We start from the raw sequence: 18,375 nt of genomic DNA on the forward strand, positions 1-18,375 counted from the left end.
TATGCTATGGCTGACTGGGTGGCCCTTAGTCCTCTTTGGGCAAGACCAAAATCTCCCTGCCTGTGACATTTGGTCCCTCAAATGCATCTGCATTTAAAACAGGCGTGATTCTGTGATGGATATGACCGCAGGCGCTCAGGAATAAGGACTGTTAGTAGTTTACTGGGTCATCCTTGGATGCAATTTATGCAATATGCATAAAACAAGACATTGGGCAAACATTCCCAGACATGCTACTGACTTTTATAAGCCCTCACCTGAAATAGACTGATGGTCAGTGGAAGTCTGTATTGTGTTGTGAGAAGGCAATTATGCCAATGTATTTAGCATATTATTAAGCTGTGTTCTAATGAGCCAAAAATGTTTATTTTTAAATTTATTGAAGAAAAATAACATTTTTTTAGTTTAGGCATTCAGTGAATGATACATAATAACTGTACATTTAAATATGCATAAGTGTGCTAGAGTTACTGGTTGTAGTCCACCTGTTGCTCTGCATACTTTGCTAGCACCCTTTCATCCCGTTCTTCAATGGTCAAAACCCTCTAAGAGCACCACAGAGCAGGCATTGTTTCGGTGGGGGATCATCCTCAACACTGAAGTGACACTCATGCGGTGGCACATATGAGCGTTTTGAGTCTGTTCAAGTGTGGTTTTGGAGTTTTTAATCACCTCAGTGTAACTGCCTGCTCTGTGGTGCTCCTGACAAAAAACAATCAGATATGGAGAACAACACAGTCTGTTATTATAGAATTACAAAGCGCCCAAAAATGATAGTGTATCTGATTTGAAACAAGGAGGTGATTTAATGTTGTGGCTCTTCGGTGAACGCCTGACAAGAGTTTAAAAAAATAATTTTATGTCAGGAAACAATAACAGAAACACTGAAATTAGCCACGGTGTATCCTTGGTTTGCCAAACATGGCTTCAACTCAGTATTAGAGCACATTTACCACAACCTATCCAACCAATATGGCAATATTTCTCCGCTAACACGTTTAAAACGTCAAAAAAACGCAAAACAAACGTTGTGTTCTTTTTTTTACTCCAGAACGACCAAAAGATAAGTGTAGCTCGCATGTTACGGCGGTGTGGTTTGTTTTGAAGCACGAGGCGCCACTCTCGGCTGTGCACGCGAGCCCTTCCCCTCCACTCTCGGCTCTATAGTCCACACTGTTCACTACTGAACACGTTTTTCTGATCTTTCTGAAACACTTTTCTGATCTCACCTCGGACTCCCGCCTGAAGTCGGTGGGGCTGAATGTTAGCGGGGCTCTCACACCGAGAGCACGTGGCTTGAAGTTGCCTCTACGGGGGGCTTTAACTGGGAGCCCCCCTAGAGGGTGAAAACGGACTATGTCCTGCAGTGCAATGTGGCAGATTACAGCAGCCACGTTAACTACTGTTTACAGGTTGCGTTCGGATGGGTGAGAAAAGTGCACCCCCCTCTTGTTTTAGCTCCAGGGTGCATGTAAGATAAAGGCAAAGCCAACAGGGGAATACACACATTTACACTAAAGGCAAATACACAACACTGATGGACCCATATGAAGGAGCAGGAAAGTTTTGTTGTTGTTGTTTTTCTTTTCCTGTTGTGGAGGGTGGTATGCATTAAAATAAAAGCACGCAAGGGACTCACCTAGGTGTGTATTGGAGGGCTTGCATTGCACGGGCAGCGACTAATCACTTTCATCACTCTCCCTCACTCACAGCAAACACGCACGCGGAGCTCTTAAAGGGGACAGCATACAGGCGCGTGCACAACTTTGCATACCACTGCTCGAGTGGTCCACGGACATTCTATTGATTGTCTCAGTGAAAATTAATACACGTTGGAAATGTGTTTATAGACAAATGATTCAAAAGTAGTGCACCCTTTACAGAAAATAAACAGACATATATATAAATATTAGACTGGTAAAATTAAGCAGAAATCTTGCATTAGAATGTGCAATAAAGTGTGCTTCCAGAGTATGGGCTAACTTCTAACCACTTGAGCTAAAACTAGTTCTAAAACTCTTGCACACAGCTCTACCACCCTATAAACGGCCAACAGTAAAGGACATTAAAGGGAAATCCGTGTGTAAAGCGACCTACCGAGATGAAGGAATCTTCCTGCTCGAATGGACACATCCTCAGTGAGTTCAAGAGGTACTGTAGGGTAGAAGCGAATAAAATAAAGCAAAAGAGAAGGAAATGTGTCCTTTAACAAGTGCCGGGAAAAAGAAAAGTTGCACTCATGTAAAGTAAGGTTAGGAGTTCATAGGGTGGCTGCTGCACATGTGCCAAGCGTGACGCTGCAAATTCAGGAAAGCAAAAGAGCTAAAGAAAAAGATATCCGTCCTGGTCGGATATATTAGAGTTAAAAAGACCAAAAAAAAAGAAGAAAGGAGGAGGAGGAGGAGGAGGGAGAGGACGAAGAGGGTGTCAGGTTGCAGTAAACTGTGGAGTGGAGTGCAGTCTGGAGTGAGAGGGTTAAATTCTTGTGTTGACAACGAGGGTTAAGATTTGAAGCAGCAGGGATAATGAACCGTTAATTTGGTGAAACGGCAGAATTTAAAAATGGTTTGAGAAACGGTCAGTATATATATATATGTATATATAACTGAGGTATATGTTGCCCTTTTAGATAGTGGTCCATTAGTGGACCAATGTTGTTAATAATAAGAAGGTACAAAGTGAAAAACATACAAAGAAACATGTAGTTTCTAATAAAAGTATGTGCCAAACTCATAATTGGTTAAAAAGTGGAATTACTACTAAAATCAGTGAAACTGAAAAACTATCATTAACATTCAAACACAAAGTATCAGGTAACACTCAAGTAAAATGGTTTTTTTGTGGGTAGTTTTATCATATAACTGTGGTTTGCTGTGTTTTAATGCATAAAATGTGCAAGGACTGGACTAATGTGCAAGAGTAAAATGAAAACAAAGGCTGTTTCTCAAGCCCAAGAACACAAAGACTAGACTGTTCTCCAGATGAACGTTCTTGTGGAGTCATTTCGATGGAGCTTATTCGTGTAATGCTGCAGTGAACGATGAGATTTTTAGGCCGTTCTTGTCAGGTCATGAACTGAGGCATCCTCGTTATTTTGGACAAAGCGAGAAGAAAAGTGTCACTAATGGAAAGTGCCACTTTTATGAAGCACCAAAAAATTGAATCTCCTTTCTCCATCTTGTGGAGAATCTTCAACCTGCTAAACACGAGTGAGTAAATAACAAAGCAAAAACAAAGCAAAACAAAGTATATATTTAAGCCATTTTCATTACCACTTTGTTCACTTTACCAATTAACAAATGAAGTATAATTTGGGACCAACAGGAGGTTATATTTGACTGAAAATAGAAGAACATTGTTATACTAAATTCTGTTGCTCTGCTGAGAGATGTTCGAGGGGAGATGTTTGGTGCAGTTCTGGAACGTAGCACTCAGGTTGTTTTCTGAAAGCTACTTTTAGGTCTACTTATCATGTCACTGCAGAAACGCTATTTTTGCTTCAGTAAGGCTTTTTCCATTCCTGCAGATCACTGATAACACTGATCCTCTTAAGTGGTACTTCTCCTCAGGTATATTTGTGAGGAAAGGAAAATATATATATATATATTTTTCAGTACCATACATGTCCTTTCACATTTAGCTTCCAGATGTTGTTTTAAAACATTCTGCCAGAACAAGCTTACTTGGATACAGCTGTGGACAAAGTACAGACACTCAAAATAAAATATTACTCCAGTAAATGTCATCGCTTTAGATACCACTTGAGTAAAAGTACAAAAGTATTTACCATCAAATGTACTTAGGTATTGAAAGCAAAGATACCATGATTTAATGTTTCTAATGTTCATTATTATGTACAATTATCATTTTTGTAACAAGGCTCACGCACAATCAACGCATTGTAGGTGAAAAGACTCTAGTGGCACTCTTGGTTCACCAGTCTCTTAATAGAATGTCATGAATTAGTCTGACACTGATGAACACAACAGAAACAGCCAAAGATGAATTACAATGAATGTTATTTTAACATTTTCTCATTCTCCCAATGTTTTTCCCCTCCAAACCAACAGAGGTCGCTGTTTCCACGTCGTAGCCTGACTCTCCTCTTCAGAAAAATAACTAACTACGCGTACTAAAGTCTCAGAAAAAAAACTCACAAAAAGGTGCGGAAACACACGGAAAAAATGTGCCTTCCCTCTTCCAAAAGTGCAGTTTCTGCAGTGCTGAGCCAAGAGTAGCTTCCTCAGAGTCTCTGCTCTCCCTATTACAGCTCAGTGAGTCATCAGTAATTTTGAAGTTGTAATATTAAGCTCTCTGTTTTGTTATTGCAAAGTAGGCCTATAGTTTGAGCTATTTCTACAATTCTGAGCCTTCTGTTTCTTAAATATGGTTTTATTTTTTCCCGACCTTTTGTCTGATAATCGATTTTGGATTTGCTTTATTGAACCTGCAAATGATTCTCACCCTCGTTTTGGAGTGATTCCCCAGACAGCGAGCACATATCGGTCCATCTCAGATTACTGTCCTGTACAGGATATGACTCATGTTTAATATCCTCAAACAGATTTTAAATTCACAGAGACTTTTATTCTGGAAAACAAACTAATACAAATATTACCAACCACTATCAGAGATATAATGAGTAAAAGCCTGATATAAAATGATTATGCTAAAAATGTTGACACTGTGCTGGATTAAAATTATTGACTAATCTTATTTATAAAGAATAACAAAAGAACCCAATGAAGGGGAAAATGTAAATTGGACTCTGAATGGAAAAGTGCTAAAATGTGATTTTGTCTAAAATTGTTTAATCACCAGCGGCCCGCCAAGAAAACGCTGTGCAAAACACTAGTGGACCCCCAACTTTACCTTTGACTTTGTCCAACAGTGGTCAGCCGTCTCCTTGCTATTATATGAATGAAAAGTAGTCACTGCTGACTGTAACTAAACGGTTCTAAGATCTGAAACAAGTGATTACTTAGTCTCAAATACGCACAACAGTTAAAATAAAAAGTCCCCCTTTCTTATTACTTGGTTTTAGGTGGAGAAACCTGATGTTCTCGTTTTAGAGCTCCAACTGTGTCTTGTCTGTCTCCTAGCAACGGTGCCTTGGGGAGAGCTGTGCAGAGCCGAGAGATTTGTTTTACTCACATTTAAACCAAACGGAAGGGCAGATTTTCATAATGTAGTGGAGTAAACAGTAAGGGAGGCACGGTGGTGCAGCAGGTTAGTGTCGCAGTCACACAGCTCCAGGGACCTGGGGTTGTGGGTTCGAGTCCCGCGCCGGGTGACTGTCTGTGAGGAGTTGGTGTGTTCTCCCTGTGTCCGTGTGGGTTTCCTCCGGGTGCTCCGGTCCAAAAACACACGTTGGTAAGCTGATTGGTAATGCTCAAAAGTGTCCATAGATGTGTGTGTGTACCTAGCCACTGCGTTGCAGCGCTGGTCCCAGAGCCCGGATAAAATGGGAAGGGTTGCGTCAGGAAGAAGAAAAAGTAGATTATAAATGTAGTGTAGTGTAGTGGATTTAAAGTAAAAAGTCACCCAAAATGAAAATACTTAAGTACAGAAAAAAAAAAAAACTTAAGTACAGTAACGAATACCATTTACTGAGTTACTGTCCACCTCTGCTTTGGATAAACCAAAAATTACACTCTGTTCAGGTCTTTTATTTTTGAACATTTTGTAAAACCATTCAGAAACAAGAAGAAACAAATCATAGAATCTTTAAAAACTGCAACTGTGATCATACAGGTAATATAAATGAACATAAATAATCACAATAATCCCATGGACATTGGAATCTGTTCTTTTGGTCCATAACACCTTGAAACTAAAGTGGACCTTTGATTACCAATAAAATAAACGTGTTTCAAAAGTTCATCATTAGCTGCATGGTATGACTTTATGCATTAATTCAAACAATAGTAAATACAGCAGTGGATTATTCTGAGGTCTGAAATGTGGCACTGATATACTGATGCAGTTTTGATAATGGAAGTGTCTCAGTAGTGTAACCATTTGTTTTAAATGACCAAAAAAAATTATAAAATGAATATAATATAAGATGTAATATAAGTCATCCAGAGTGGTTTGAAGGGAAATGCACTGCATTTCAAAGGGTGAGATTTTTGTTTTGTTTTAAAAAGTCATGATAGGATCCATGAGTCACCACGTATGTGACACAAATATTTACAATATATGAGTACTTACATTTATTTTTCAGATTTTACCTATGAATCTGAAAAAATACAATTAGCCTTACCTGCATTACAAGTACCAATCTGCAAGGCATTGTTTTTAAAAATACATTTATGACCCAGGCCTTATCACCAGACTATCATAAAACAATAAGCCAGACATCAGGCGTTTACAACCATTTTATGTAATAGCCTTCTTTGTGGCGCTTCTAGAGGCAGGTGATTTAGATAATCTGATTCTTATCAATTTTGAGTCTTTCTAGAACACATTTTCTAGAACAGAGCCATTCACATCAAGCAACTCTGTAGGACTTTACCTCTCAACAAGTGAATTAGACAGAAATTTAGAAATGGGGGTATTCCCCATTAAAGTGCATGATTGATGGGAGAGCAGCACTATTTCATCATTTTAACTGGAGCCATGAGTTATCCCTTCCCTTGCTCTTTTGAGGAGGATGAATATCAGAACACAATGAAAAAAGAATAAAAAACAAAACAAGAAGGAAAAAGTTTAAGATGCAAACAAAAAGAGACGGTTTCTAAAGCACTATTCAAATGGATTAGTTTTACAGAGAGGTTTGATAATGCAATTATTAGCAAATTATCTCAGATTTTAGACTTGCTCCAATCCACCTTAGACTGACTGTATGAATAGAGGAAATATTTACTGCTAGGTAACTGACAAATATACCTTTAATATTAGCCTCTATACCTGGTTGGTGGAGGATGGTGGGTAATCCCTGGCTTCTTTGCAGAAAACTAGCATTTGATTCCCTGTGTATGTAAGAACACCATGCTACAGCAACAAACAGTCATTGGACTAGACTCACAACCCTACATATGCCTACCAATGTAACATAATTCAAATTGAAATTGGCTATGGATAAAAAGATGGAAAAATGACAAATTCTGTCAAACCTATAAATCAATGGGATTTAAAGGGGTGTAATTGCACTGTAGAACATGATAGGACATTCTGAGCTAAAACTAGCTTTTAAATGTTGCCAATTAACATGCACTGCTAGTTTTTTTTTTTTTTTAAATGTAACCAATAGAATAAAACACAATGGAACAGATGCGTCTAATATCTCAATGCTCAGTGTTAAAAACTGGATAGAGGGGTTTAAAGCCCCCAGCAATGGACTGTATCAGTGTAAACTGGTTCTCAGGAGTGAAAGAGAATATTAATGCAGAGCTAAAAAATATTTGGAACAGGCATTAACACGGGCATCAAACTGTACTGTGCCCTCAGCTTAATGCCGTTTATCCAATATCTAATGTAAAGCCTTCACAGAACAGTAAATGCTGTCCCTAAAGAAGAGATGAGACAAACTCTCTTTAACTTTTGAAGAGCAGGTGCTACAACGTTTGTATTTCTGTGAAAAACATTCCATTTGAATAGAACGCCTTAGCATGATAGGACATTTTGGTAAAGGATTCAACAGTAGGACTGTTTTCAGGCTGTAAATCACAACAATACACTGCCACTTTCTGTGTAAGCAGCTGCTTTTCTGACTGCGTACCTTGGTTCCCTCAGTTGAGAATAGGGGCTGTGCTAGATTAAAAAGGAATTCTTCTACCTCAGGAATGTGAAAATTTGGAAAAACAATTAATGAAATCTAGCAAAGGCCAGACAACATTATCAGGGTGAGATCATGCCAGCTGGGACTGATGCCATATCTCATAAATTGTTAGCATTTTTGGCTGAAGAATTCCTTCAATTTCCTGAAAGGCGTACCCACTCAGAACGTCCAAACTCCAAGCTGTCAGTTTTCAAGCCCCTGTTGTTCCACTGTGACCCCCTGGTGTATTTCTGTTGTGGTCGGTGTTAGCTGGAAGCTGCAGGGCGGTCAGCCTCTAGGTCCGGACCTGGAATTTGCCAGCCTTAGTCATGTACTTAATGCCTTTGAATGGTTTGTATTTTTCGCCGTACATGTCCAAGCGATTTACCTTCAGGCCTTTGGAACAAAGAGAAAAGAGACCACGTGTCAGAGGAGAATCCGTACTGTACAATATGTTTCCATGGTGACTCTTGTATAGGTATGTGACACTTACAGGCACACACTGAACTGGGCAAACCTCATTTGCATGTGAACCCATAGACCTGTGGGATTAGGAGCTATGGAGTAGTACAACACCGTACACCGGCGACACCTCGTGGTCAAACAATGGTATGTCATGAATGCACACTAGTGGGGTTTTATGATTGTAATAACAGTATTCTGGATGGGTTAGGCCATTCAGTCTATCAAATGACTTTTGAAGAGTATTGCTTGTATTTCACAAATTAAAACACCAGAATATTTGAGCACTTTTTTGATGTTGAAAAATGATTACTGCTTTCGGTAATAACCCTTCCTCATGCCTTTGTAATAGTGTAATACCCACTGAAGTTCTTAAAGTAAACCTGATGTCAGGTACATAGCTCATATTTATATTCATTTCGTGTACATGTATTTTTTATGCTTGTTAATTTAACTTTATTAAGTAGCTCTGTACATTTCCTTATTTTAGGCAAATACATGTGTCTGTGCAATATTTTGTGTTACGTTTATGCTGGAACTTACTTCAGGATCAGTACAGGGTTGTGTTATCTTACAAAACTCCAATTCAGTCTAAACCTCAACCTTGTGCTTTCATTCCCTGGCCACTTTTTAGAGCCTCCTACATAATTATGTAGACACCCCGTGTAATTAGTGAATACAGCTACTTTAAGGTACACCCATCCCGGACACACACACATTCAGTTGTGTACACACAACTTGCATAATCTCCACTGAAAATTTCAGGATGAGATGGGGTGGCATTTTTGATTCAGAAATAATCATCTGCATATCAGTACACGATCTCACCAAAGCTCTTGTGGCTGAGTGCCATTAAATCCTCCCAGAAATGTTTCAACTGTTGTGTAAAGTCTTTTCTGAAGAGCTGAAACTGTTACTGCAGCGAATAGGGGACAAACCACCTTTGAATACCCATCATATCCAAAGTACCCTTTGATGCACAAGTGTCAAACAAACTTTTGCCTATATGGTGTATACTTTAATGTTCCATAGAGTTGACTTATGTATTGATTAATTATTCAATACATAAGCTGCTGTAACATCTGTAAAGACATAACATGACCATATATATTTTGCTATGCATACTTGCCTGGTTAGTGTAGCTTTTTTGTCTAATGTATTTGCCATGCATGTTTATTGCCTTGTGTATTTATTCAACAGTGTTGTTTTTCTGGACTTTATGTAGATCCTGCGTAATATTCTGTTGTTATTTATTATTTATCTAATATACACTGAGGAATGGACATGACAAAATTTAACTTGTGATTTCAGCATGAATACATTACATCTTGTCATTAGGTTTAATAGATCTGACTAAAGAAAGTGAAATGCATTCTGTTTGTCTGTGTATAAAGCTGGTGGGTTTGTTAATGAAGTACCTGATATGGCAAGTTGCTGGATTTTGAACTGGATGTTAATTGTTGGGTTCTCGTCTGGTTTGGAGGCTCCGGCCTGCAGGCTCATGGTACCCTTCAGACTGGGCAATTTCTGGGGGTTAATCTTTCCCACGTCCCATGTCAACAGCTGTACAAATAAACACACACAAACCATCATTACATTAATACTTACAAGTTTCAGTGCTGTACGTTTGCCTTAGTGTCACTGATGATCTGTTACACACTGCTGTAGAGGATGTCTCAAAATAGGGAAACAGAAATGTGCGAAAACACCTGTATAAAGTCAGGTGATCAGATTATATTTATATTCATTCATTATCTGTAAACACTTATCCAATTCAGGGTTGCGGTGGGTCCAGAGCCTACCTGGAATCATTGGGCGCAAGGCGGGAATACACCCTGGAGGGGGCGCCAGTCCTTCACAGGGCAACACACACACACACATTCACTCACACCTACGGACACTTTTGAGTCGCCAATCCACCTACCAACGTGTGTTTTTGGACTGTGGGAGGAAACCGGAGCACCCGGAGGAAACCCACGCGGACACAGGGAGAACACACGAACTCCTCACAGACAGTCACCCGGAGCGGGAATCGAACCCACAACCTCCAGGTCCCTGGAGCTGTGTGACTGCGACACTACCTGCTGCGCCACCCTGCCACCTATATATATTGTATTTATAGTTACATTTAAATACATTTGCCCTTTCCAGACACCCAATGACACTTTGCATTCAACGTTGCACATTGCACAGAATGGAAGGAAATGAAGGAATCCCACACAGACATGAGGAGAACATGGAATTCCCCCCAAATTGGACTTGATTCGAGATCCAAGATCCCAGGGCAGAGAAACAAACATGCTAACTACCAAGCCACCATGCCACTCAATTTCAGACACAAGCTGCGGGGGAACTTGTACTACCTAACGTGTATAAATACAGAATGTGTTATTTCTCCTTTATTGTGTTGATGACAGTTTGTGTTACAACTGTAACATAATTAGGCCTTTGTGAAAAGAGGGATTACATATTAATCAAACTTTGTTATCACACAGTGTTTAGTACAGTGCACAGCAGCCTTCCAAATAGCAGACAAGGGTTTAACTCTCTGCTTGGGCAGGAAATCACACTATAATGTTAAGTAACAGGGCAAGATTCATTTGCCTTAATCTGTAATGTTTTTAAATATCCCAAGATGCTCTGGCATCTGTCAAATGCAGTAAGTGTAATTAAATAGATTTTGATGGGGTTAAATATTACTGAGTGCACATACCACATAGTACACTCTCAGTAATGTACTAATTAGGGGTGGGAGTCACAGGGCATCTCACGATACGATAGTATCGCAATACATTGCCCACCATGATGATATTGTAATACTGTGATTCTGTGAGACTCTGTATATTGCTTGACAATTGTCTATAATACATCACAGCATCTGTGTAAACAAAGAGGGTAAGTTACACTGAAATATGCAAATACCTGGATTTATGTATTTATTGGTGTCAGTTTCACAGCATTTGACAACCAATATGAAACAATGTACAGCATAGCTTAGCTTGTTCGAGTCTCTTTAACACACATACACTGACGGCAACCCTTAGAAGTGTGTCACCATTCCAATGTTATATATAATAACCATAAACGGTCATAAATTGGAACAGTTCTGCTGTTAAACTGTCTAGGCTGAATTTGATTTGCAGCACCACGTGAAGTAATGTAGCAGTGAATTTAGTAAGTCAAACTGGAGGGCGAGTCTTAGGGAGTTTAGAAAACACGTCATATTTGACGCCACTTATTCAAAATGTATTGCAAACGAAAATGATACGATATATCGCAGAAGCAATATTTCGTCCCACCCCTAGTACTAATAGTGCATTAATAATCAAGAAGTATAATTTTACTAAGTAACTGTAATGACGGTATATTCATACCTGGCAAAAAATCATTGCAAATGTGCAAAGGATGTTATTTCAGAAATACAAAATTGAAAAAAGGACAGATTTCAATACAGAATGTAAATCCAACGTAACCCATAATGGCCAGGTTATTGTGCTTCTTTTGAAATAAAACAGCCCAGTTTCAAATGCAAGCTCCAGGTGTGTAGGTCCATGTGTACCTTGGTTACAGGGTCAAATGTGTAAGTGCCCTGTGAGGGGTTAAGGCTGGTGTTCAGAACTCCACGGGGCAGCTGACTGCTGACTAACACAGACTCCACCGCCTTTCCCATTGTTTGCTTCGGCCCCAGAGTCAGGTCAAATCGGCCCTGAGAACTGCCCTCACGAAACGTGATGTTGTGCTTCACATAAACAGGAATGGCCACCAGACTGAAGACATAAACATAGACAGAGATTTCAAAACTAAGTTTTACAGATACCAGCAAAAATAAAGACAGGAGAAAGAGATTAGTTTAGTCATGAATACCTTGATGAAATTACATGCTTGGATTTTTAAATTAACATGGTACCAACCTTAAAATGTAAATATGTAAGTGTGCAATTTATCATTCACTTTTGCACAAGCCCAATGTCATGATGTGCTTTTAAACAATCAGCAAATTAAGAGTAATTGTGCATTAAAATATGTAAAATAGTGTCCTACACAAATGCAGGTAAATGGTTTTGTGTGTAGGATGTGCATAAAGTTTATGTTGGAAATTGACATTTGCTTGCTGACGCTTTTATCCAGAGTGACTCACAAAAGTGCTTAGTGTTCACACAGAATATGTATCCTAGCTAGTACAAATAGATATGGGTCCAGATTTCCTCTGAGCCCAGATGCTTTTCAGAACAAGGGCCAGTGCTGAGACGTAGAAAGAACAAGTAGTAGTAAAGTAGTAAGTGCAAAACACAATACAATCGAGTCAGTGCTCAAGCCTAGAAAGAAAAACTAGTCAGCGGTGCAAAAGAGTCTGTTACAGTCAGTACTTAGATTAGTTTACAATACAATATAGTAATAGCTTAACGATGAAATCAATTCACTTTGAAGCAGTTTCAACGCATTAAATAGAATGTAAAGGGGTTCAAATGGTTAAATAAAGTAAGAGAAGCATGATATCTCACTTCTGTGAGCTGACGTGGTAGGAGAGCAGACGGAAGTTTCCATCTGGGGGAATAAAGGAGAGAATCCGCTCGGCTTCCCAGCGCTTAAACCGCACACATGGGTGGAAACTCACATCATCCAACAGACGGGGATTCTGAGAAAGGTGACAGAGAGGAAGATTTAGAGTGAGATATTAAGTGAAAAAAGATAAAAAGAGACAGAATGGCAGAGGGAAAGTGATGGAGGGAAAAGGTTAGAGAGAACAAGAAGAGGGAGAGAAAAAAAAGAAAACGAGAGACAAAGGAACTGAAGACTAATACAGTGAAGAAACTTACCATAAAGGACAAAGTCAAATCAGGCATCCCAGTCAGTTTCACACAAGCATCAATCACCCCCTGGATCTCTGCAGTGATAGTAGAACCTACAGAAGATATAATGGAATACTTATAGATATGGCAGTTTACACATAGCTTTAATGTAAAAAATATATATATATACACAATAATAAACATAATAATATAAAGTAATTTCTACATTTCATTTTAAAGCAGTGTGAAGTTTGATACAGCAGATTCAGACTGGGCTAAAATTATGGAGAAAGTCTGAATGTGAATGTACGCTTGCACAAATCCATGCAAACGTAGTCATATATAAATTGTACATTAGGAACAATGTCCAAACTTTCAACTTGGCGTGTCCAAATATATATAGCAAAAAAACGTGTACACACGATTTCAATTCCTGAACGTAACGGTGGATTTACCTGACTTATCAATAATGGCATCGATCTCTTCCACCACATCAAAATAAGCTTCATTGTTGGTGTATTTGACTCCAGTGCGTCGCCATGGCACCACAGAGAGCTGACCTGTGGGTAGCTGCTCCCCAACATTAGTGCTTCCTGTTTTACAGAGAAAACACAGCAATAAAATATCAGACACAATGTGAATCGAGATTTTCCCTACAGGAACAGCTATAGACTTCACTGTTTGTACCTTCTAATCCAAAAAGCCACACTTCTATTGCTGAAAAACAGGTGGTATTGTTTGTCAAGTACAGTAGGAACAGGAATCTTAACTTGCATTCTTCCTGAATACTGACATGTGTTTCCACTGTCTTTCGGACCACCTGACATGTGCTTGGGCCTAAAGAACTCAGCAGCATTTTTGCATTGAATTAATGTATTGTTTTCTCAGTGGAAAACAGAATTTCAAGTTGCATTTCTTGAGGGAACAGCAGACTGTTAAGTGACACCAGTTTTACAAAATACTCAGAAGTCCATGTATTGTGATGGTTTCTCATGCAGTGCAGTCTGAGGGCTTGAAGGTCATGCTCATTCAACAGGGGCTTCTAGCCTTAGCCTACAAGGATTTTCTGAGATCAAGAGATTTCTCTGGGTTTCCTGAACCTTTTCACATTATTATGTAAAGTAGATGGTGAATTACCATCTTGCGCTGAGAAGTATTCTTTTTATAGCTTTGACAAATTTCTCAAACCATCTTTACTTAAAAAACCTTATATGTATGCTCCTTTTATAAACAATCATGATAACCTTATCAGCTGTTATTTCACCTGCTTACTGTGGAATGTTTCAATATTATGTTACTTTAATATTGTGTAAACATTTCATTCTTATTTTGCCCCCGTCCCAACCTTTTCTTTGGAATGTGTTGCAGACATCATACTCTAAATTTGTTTATATTTACAAAATACAATCAAAGTTGGTTAAAAATGTTCATTGTACTTTGTTCAGTTAAACAAAGTTTAAAGTGAATGGACAATTCAGATTCTTGTTTTTATTTTATGTTACAAAAATATCTCACATTTTCCAGAAATGGAATAAAAAAAAGGTTTTGACAAGATGTTACAGTGTTGTACCAAAACCTATATCTGTTTTCCCTATTTTTATTAATTTTGCTTTTTAATGCCACTTGGCCTTTTTGTTGTGTCAATATTTCATCATCATTCTGAAATATAATCTTTAAGACATTACAGTGTACAATTTAGTAATATTAATGCACATAAGAGTTAAGTGATGTTTTGTCACTAAACAGAAAACAGAAAAAGAAAAGTAGTAAATGACCTGTGATGGTGTTAACCACAGTACGCAGGATGGTGGGAGGTTTGATGAGCTCTTTCAGGATGTTGGACTCTGTGGCCAGAGGGAAGCCATTGTCCAGCATCTCCTCCAGCAACTCATACACCACAACCACATTGTCTTTGATAGCTGCTTCAGTACACACACCAAAATAGTCCTGAGTGTAAAAAACAGGTAGAAAGTGGTCAGCATTTGAAATAATTCTGTATGCACTTTCATGATACACAACATGTATCCCAACATTGTGATGTAGTTCACTAGTAGTCCTCAAAAATGGTTTTAGTTCAGTGTTACCCACTACAACTCAACAAATCAAAAATAACCATGCTGTTTGTTATGAAACAACATCCAGCTTAATGTGTTTGTTATTAAAACCATTCTCTAATCCTATATTTTTCTGTAAGTTAAAATACATATAATCAGTATTTTTTTCAAATAGAAAATGCTTTAGATTAAATTAGAAAGATTATTGTCATTGTATACTGTCACAGCAACACAACAAAATTTCATTGGCACTTCCAGCCCAAGAAAAGTATTCAAAGTATCAAAGAATAATCAAGTAATGGTCAAGTAATAACTGACATAAAAAGAAACGCAACATAATAACATGACAGTAATAGTCATCCAGTTGTCCCTTCTCTGTACTGACTGATATAAGTTCATATGATTATGATCAATAGCTCCAAGCCCATATTAATCTAGTCTAGTTTCCCTTACCTATCACAAAAATAAAGAACAGAATTCTTATTGAAGCTGCTGAAAACTGGTTCAAACATGACTCAAGAACATCACCCTATGTGTGCACACAAGTAAACTATATGTCCAAAGGTATAAAGGCATATCTTGTAAGAGTTTGTACAATCTCTACACAAAAGCAGTCAATAGTTTGCACTCAACATGCACAATGCCAAACACAGGGTACATTTTTGGCTGTTTAATTTAACTTGAAAAACTGCTTAATCATTTATGCAGCAGTGTTTCTCCTTACAGAAGCTTGTCTGAGATGTAACTAAACAAACCTGAAAAGTGTCCACGACGCGATGGAGAAACTCGATTACGAAGAGCGGAGGGACCTCACTCTGGATGACAGCCACAAAGTAGATGCGGTGGCGGAGGACGCTGATGAGGTAGTGATGAGGGGTGGGGATGACCGGGGGGACATTCTCAGGTTCCGTGGCACGCTCCTGAGCCTCAAAGAAGTAATCACATACTGAACGGCTCACCACACTCTTCCAGTGCTTCTCCAGGAATATGTCCCCCGTAGCGTTCACGAGGAACAGACTATGGATCATCTTTACAGCTTTGCAGCCTGGTATCACAAACACAAGAGAACACTGTTACACCTATAGGAGTATGAAAAATATAATGTTGAATTTTCATTCATCTTCTGTTACTGCGTCATCCTGATCAGGGTCACGGTGGGTAAAGAGTGTATCCCAAGTCATTGGGCACAAGGCAGGAACATACCCTGGACAGGGCCCTAGTCAACTGCAGGACAACATACTCACGCATTCACTCACACTCCAAACAATCACTGGATTAGAAACAACTGCCTTGTATCTGCACTCAGTTTTCATTTTATCAGCTCCACTCTCCATACCGAAGCACTTTGTAGTTTTACAGGTACAAATTGTAGTCCACCTGTTTCTCTGCATACTTTATCTTCATTTCACCCTGCTATTTAAATGGTCAGGAAACCCAGAGGACCACCACAGAGAAGGTAAGATCGTCGCTGTCCGATTAAAACCACATACATCCCAAAATAGCTTTACGTGGGGAAGAAAAAATATTTACATTTCAATGAAATTGAATGTAAAAAAAATTATTATATTATATATAAAGTAATTTCCAGCATATCTATTGGTTCATTCATCATTTAATTTTCACACAACATAAATAATAGCTGCTACATAAAAGGATGTAGTAAATAAAAACCAAATACTTAAAAAAAATGTAGATACATGAGTTTAATTAGGGCGGAACGGTGGCGCAGTCACACAGCTCCAGGGACCTAAAGGTTGTGGGTTCGAGTCCCTCTCCTCCCTCTGTGTTCTCCCCGTGTCTGTGTGGGTTTCCTCCGGGTGCTCCGGTTTCCACCCACAGTCCAAAAACACACGTTGGTAGACTCAAAAGTGTCCGTACTTACTATATAAAAGGTATAACTGTGATTTTTAAGTCCAATTGTGTTCCCTAAAAGTATATTGCATTCTTTTCTCTATTATTGAACTGCAAAATAAAAAAAAACACATATAAGTCCAGGAGATAAAATTGGGTGCATGAAATAAACACAACTTTAAAATGTAAAATTACCACAGAATATGGTACAATCATGTTCCCTAACTAAAGGAACTGAATGTGTGGTTTTGAGAGTACAACCAGAGTCACAGTTTTTCTGAGTGTATCTAGTAATAAATCTAGTCGTAATTCTTAAATCTTAAATGCATGATGAGTACATTTATTTGGCCCTAATGTAGTAACTCTGGTGGGACAGTCGTCTCTGTTGTGCAAGAGGAAACTTAAACTCCCTTATTTATTATTGAAGAGCATCACATTACCTTTGAGGTGGACAGGACAGAGGGCAAGCACCTGTGTCAAATATATTTCCTGATTTCCGAATATATATTCATCAACAACGGAAAATAATCCACTTGTCATTATTTGTCCAAAATCAAACAGTCACCCAAACGAACAAAAATAATTTCCAAAACGTCCCTTTACAGAAGAAGGAAAAAACTGTCTTTATTTTTAATGTAAACAGATTTTATCCAAATTATAATAAATTTACTTGAATGTCCTAAAGGGAGACACATACTCATCTTAATTAATAATCCACAAACCTCCCGTTTTTTCTACATCCATTTTCTCCTGCCTCTGTTCTCTCCATCACAGGACCGTCTTGTGACTGTTTTGACACGGAGCTGAGGCCGGCATTTTAGTCGCCGCACTAAATTAAAGGTGGCTTTTAAAGTGAAAAGGCGAATACGGAATAAAGCACCACAGTCAAATCTATGCGATAAGAGAGCGAATTTCGGATTACGACTATTAAACTGTAAAAAAACAGTCCTCAAACATGGAACCGCTGCACCATTTAAGGTGGAACGGGCAGATTTGAATAAGGCACTCACCAATTTCACTGATTCGACAAGCATTTAACAGACACCTCCATACACATTAATCCTGAACACCAACGTTTCACAAGAACGGTAAATGCTTACAGTATTCTGCGGTGAAAAGCGTCCGCAGCTTTCGCTTCTTCTCAATATTCAGCGTAATGTTCCCCGTTATTCAGCCCAGTGATTGTCATTTGGACAGACCAACAGCAAGACGCGTTTCTTACTTAGTCCCGCCCCTCCAAACAAAAGCAATTGGTCACACAGGCTTTAGCAGTCCGTTTGACCTCACAAGAAACACGGGCTGTGATTGGTTACACAGCTATGAGCCATTGCTGACATTTTGTGTGCTGCAGAGAAACCAGAGAGGAGTCAGCTGACACGGCGACTGAATTTCTTAATACAATTTAAAGTCAACAATTAAACACAAATTATCATTAGTTCACCAAATATGCATATTA

The 18,375-nt window shown here is 38.7% G+C and overlaps 1 protein-coding gene across 2 annotated transcripts; it reads right to left on the reverse strand.

Annotated features, from left to right (window-relative positions):
* Positions 1-5,663: 5,663 nt before the first annotated feature.
* LOC136678606 (AP-3 complex subunit mu-2) lies at positions 5,664-18,114 on the reverse strand. 2 transcript variants are annotated; one of them, XM_066656655.1, is made up of 9 exons: positions 18,020-18,114; positions 15,824-16,113; positions 14,790-14,961; positions 13,470-13,607; positions 13,042-13,127; positions 12,727-12,860; positions 11,784-11,991; positions 9,643-9,787; positions 5,664-8,158 (listed from the first exon to the last, which is right to left on the reverse strand). In XM_066656655.1, exons 2-9 carry the CDS (start codon positions 16,094-16,096, stop codon positions 8,058-8,060), a joined length of 1,257 nt encoding a protein of 418 aa, XP_066512752.1. In that variant the 5' UTR covers positions 16,097-16,113; positions 18,020-18,114; the 3' UTR covers positions 5,664-8,057. The 2 variants fall into 2 exon arrangements, with proteins under 2 accessions (XP_066512752.1, XP_066512753.1); XM_066656656.1 differs by having other exon boundaries at positions 17,930-18,041.
* Positions 18,115-18,375: the final 261 nt, after the last annotated feature.

This window comes from Hoplias malabaricus, chromosome Y (genome assembly GCF_029633855.1).
Source record: "Hoplias malabaricus isolate fHopMal1 chromosome Y, fHopMal1.hap1, whole genome shotgun sequence".
In the NCBI taxonomy this organism is placed as follows: domain Eukaryota; kingdom Metazoa; phylum Chordata; class Actinopteri; order Characiformes; family Erythrinidae; genus Hoplias; species Hoplias malabaricus.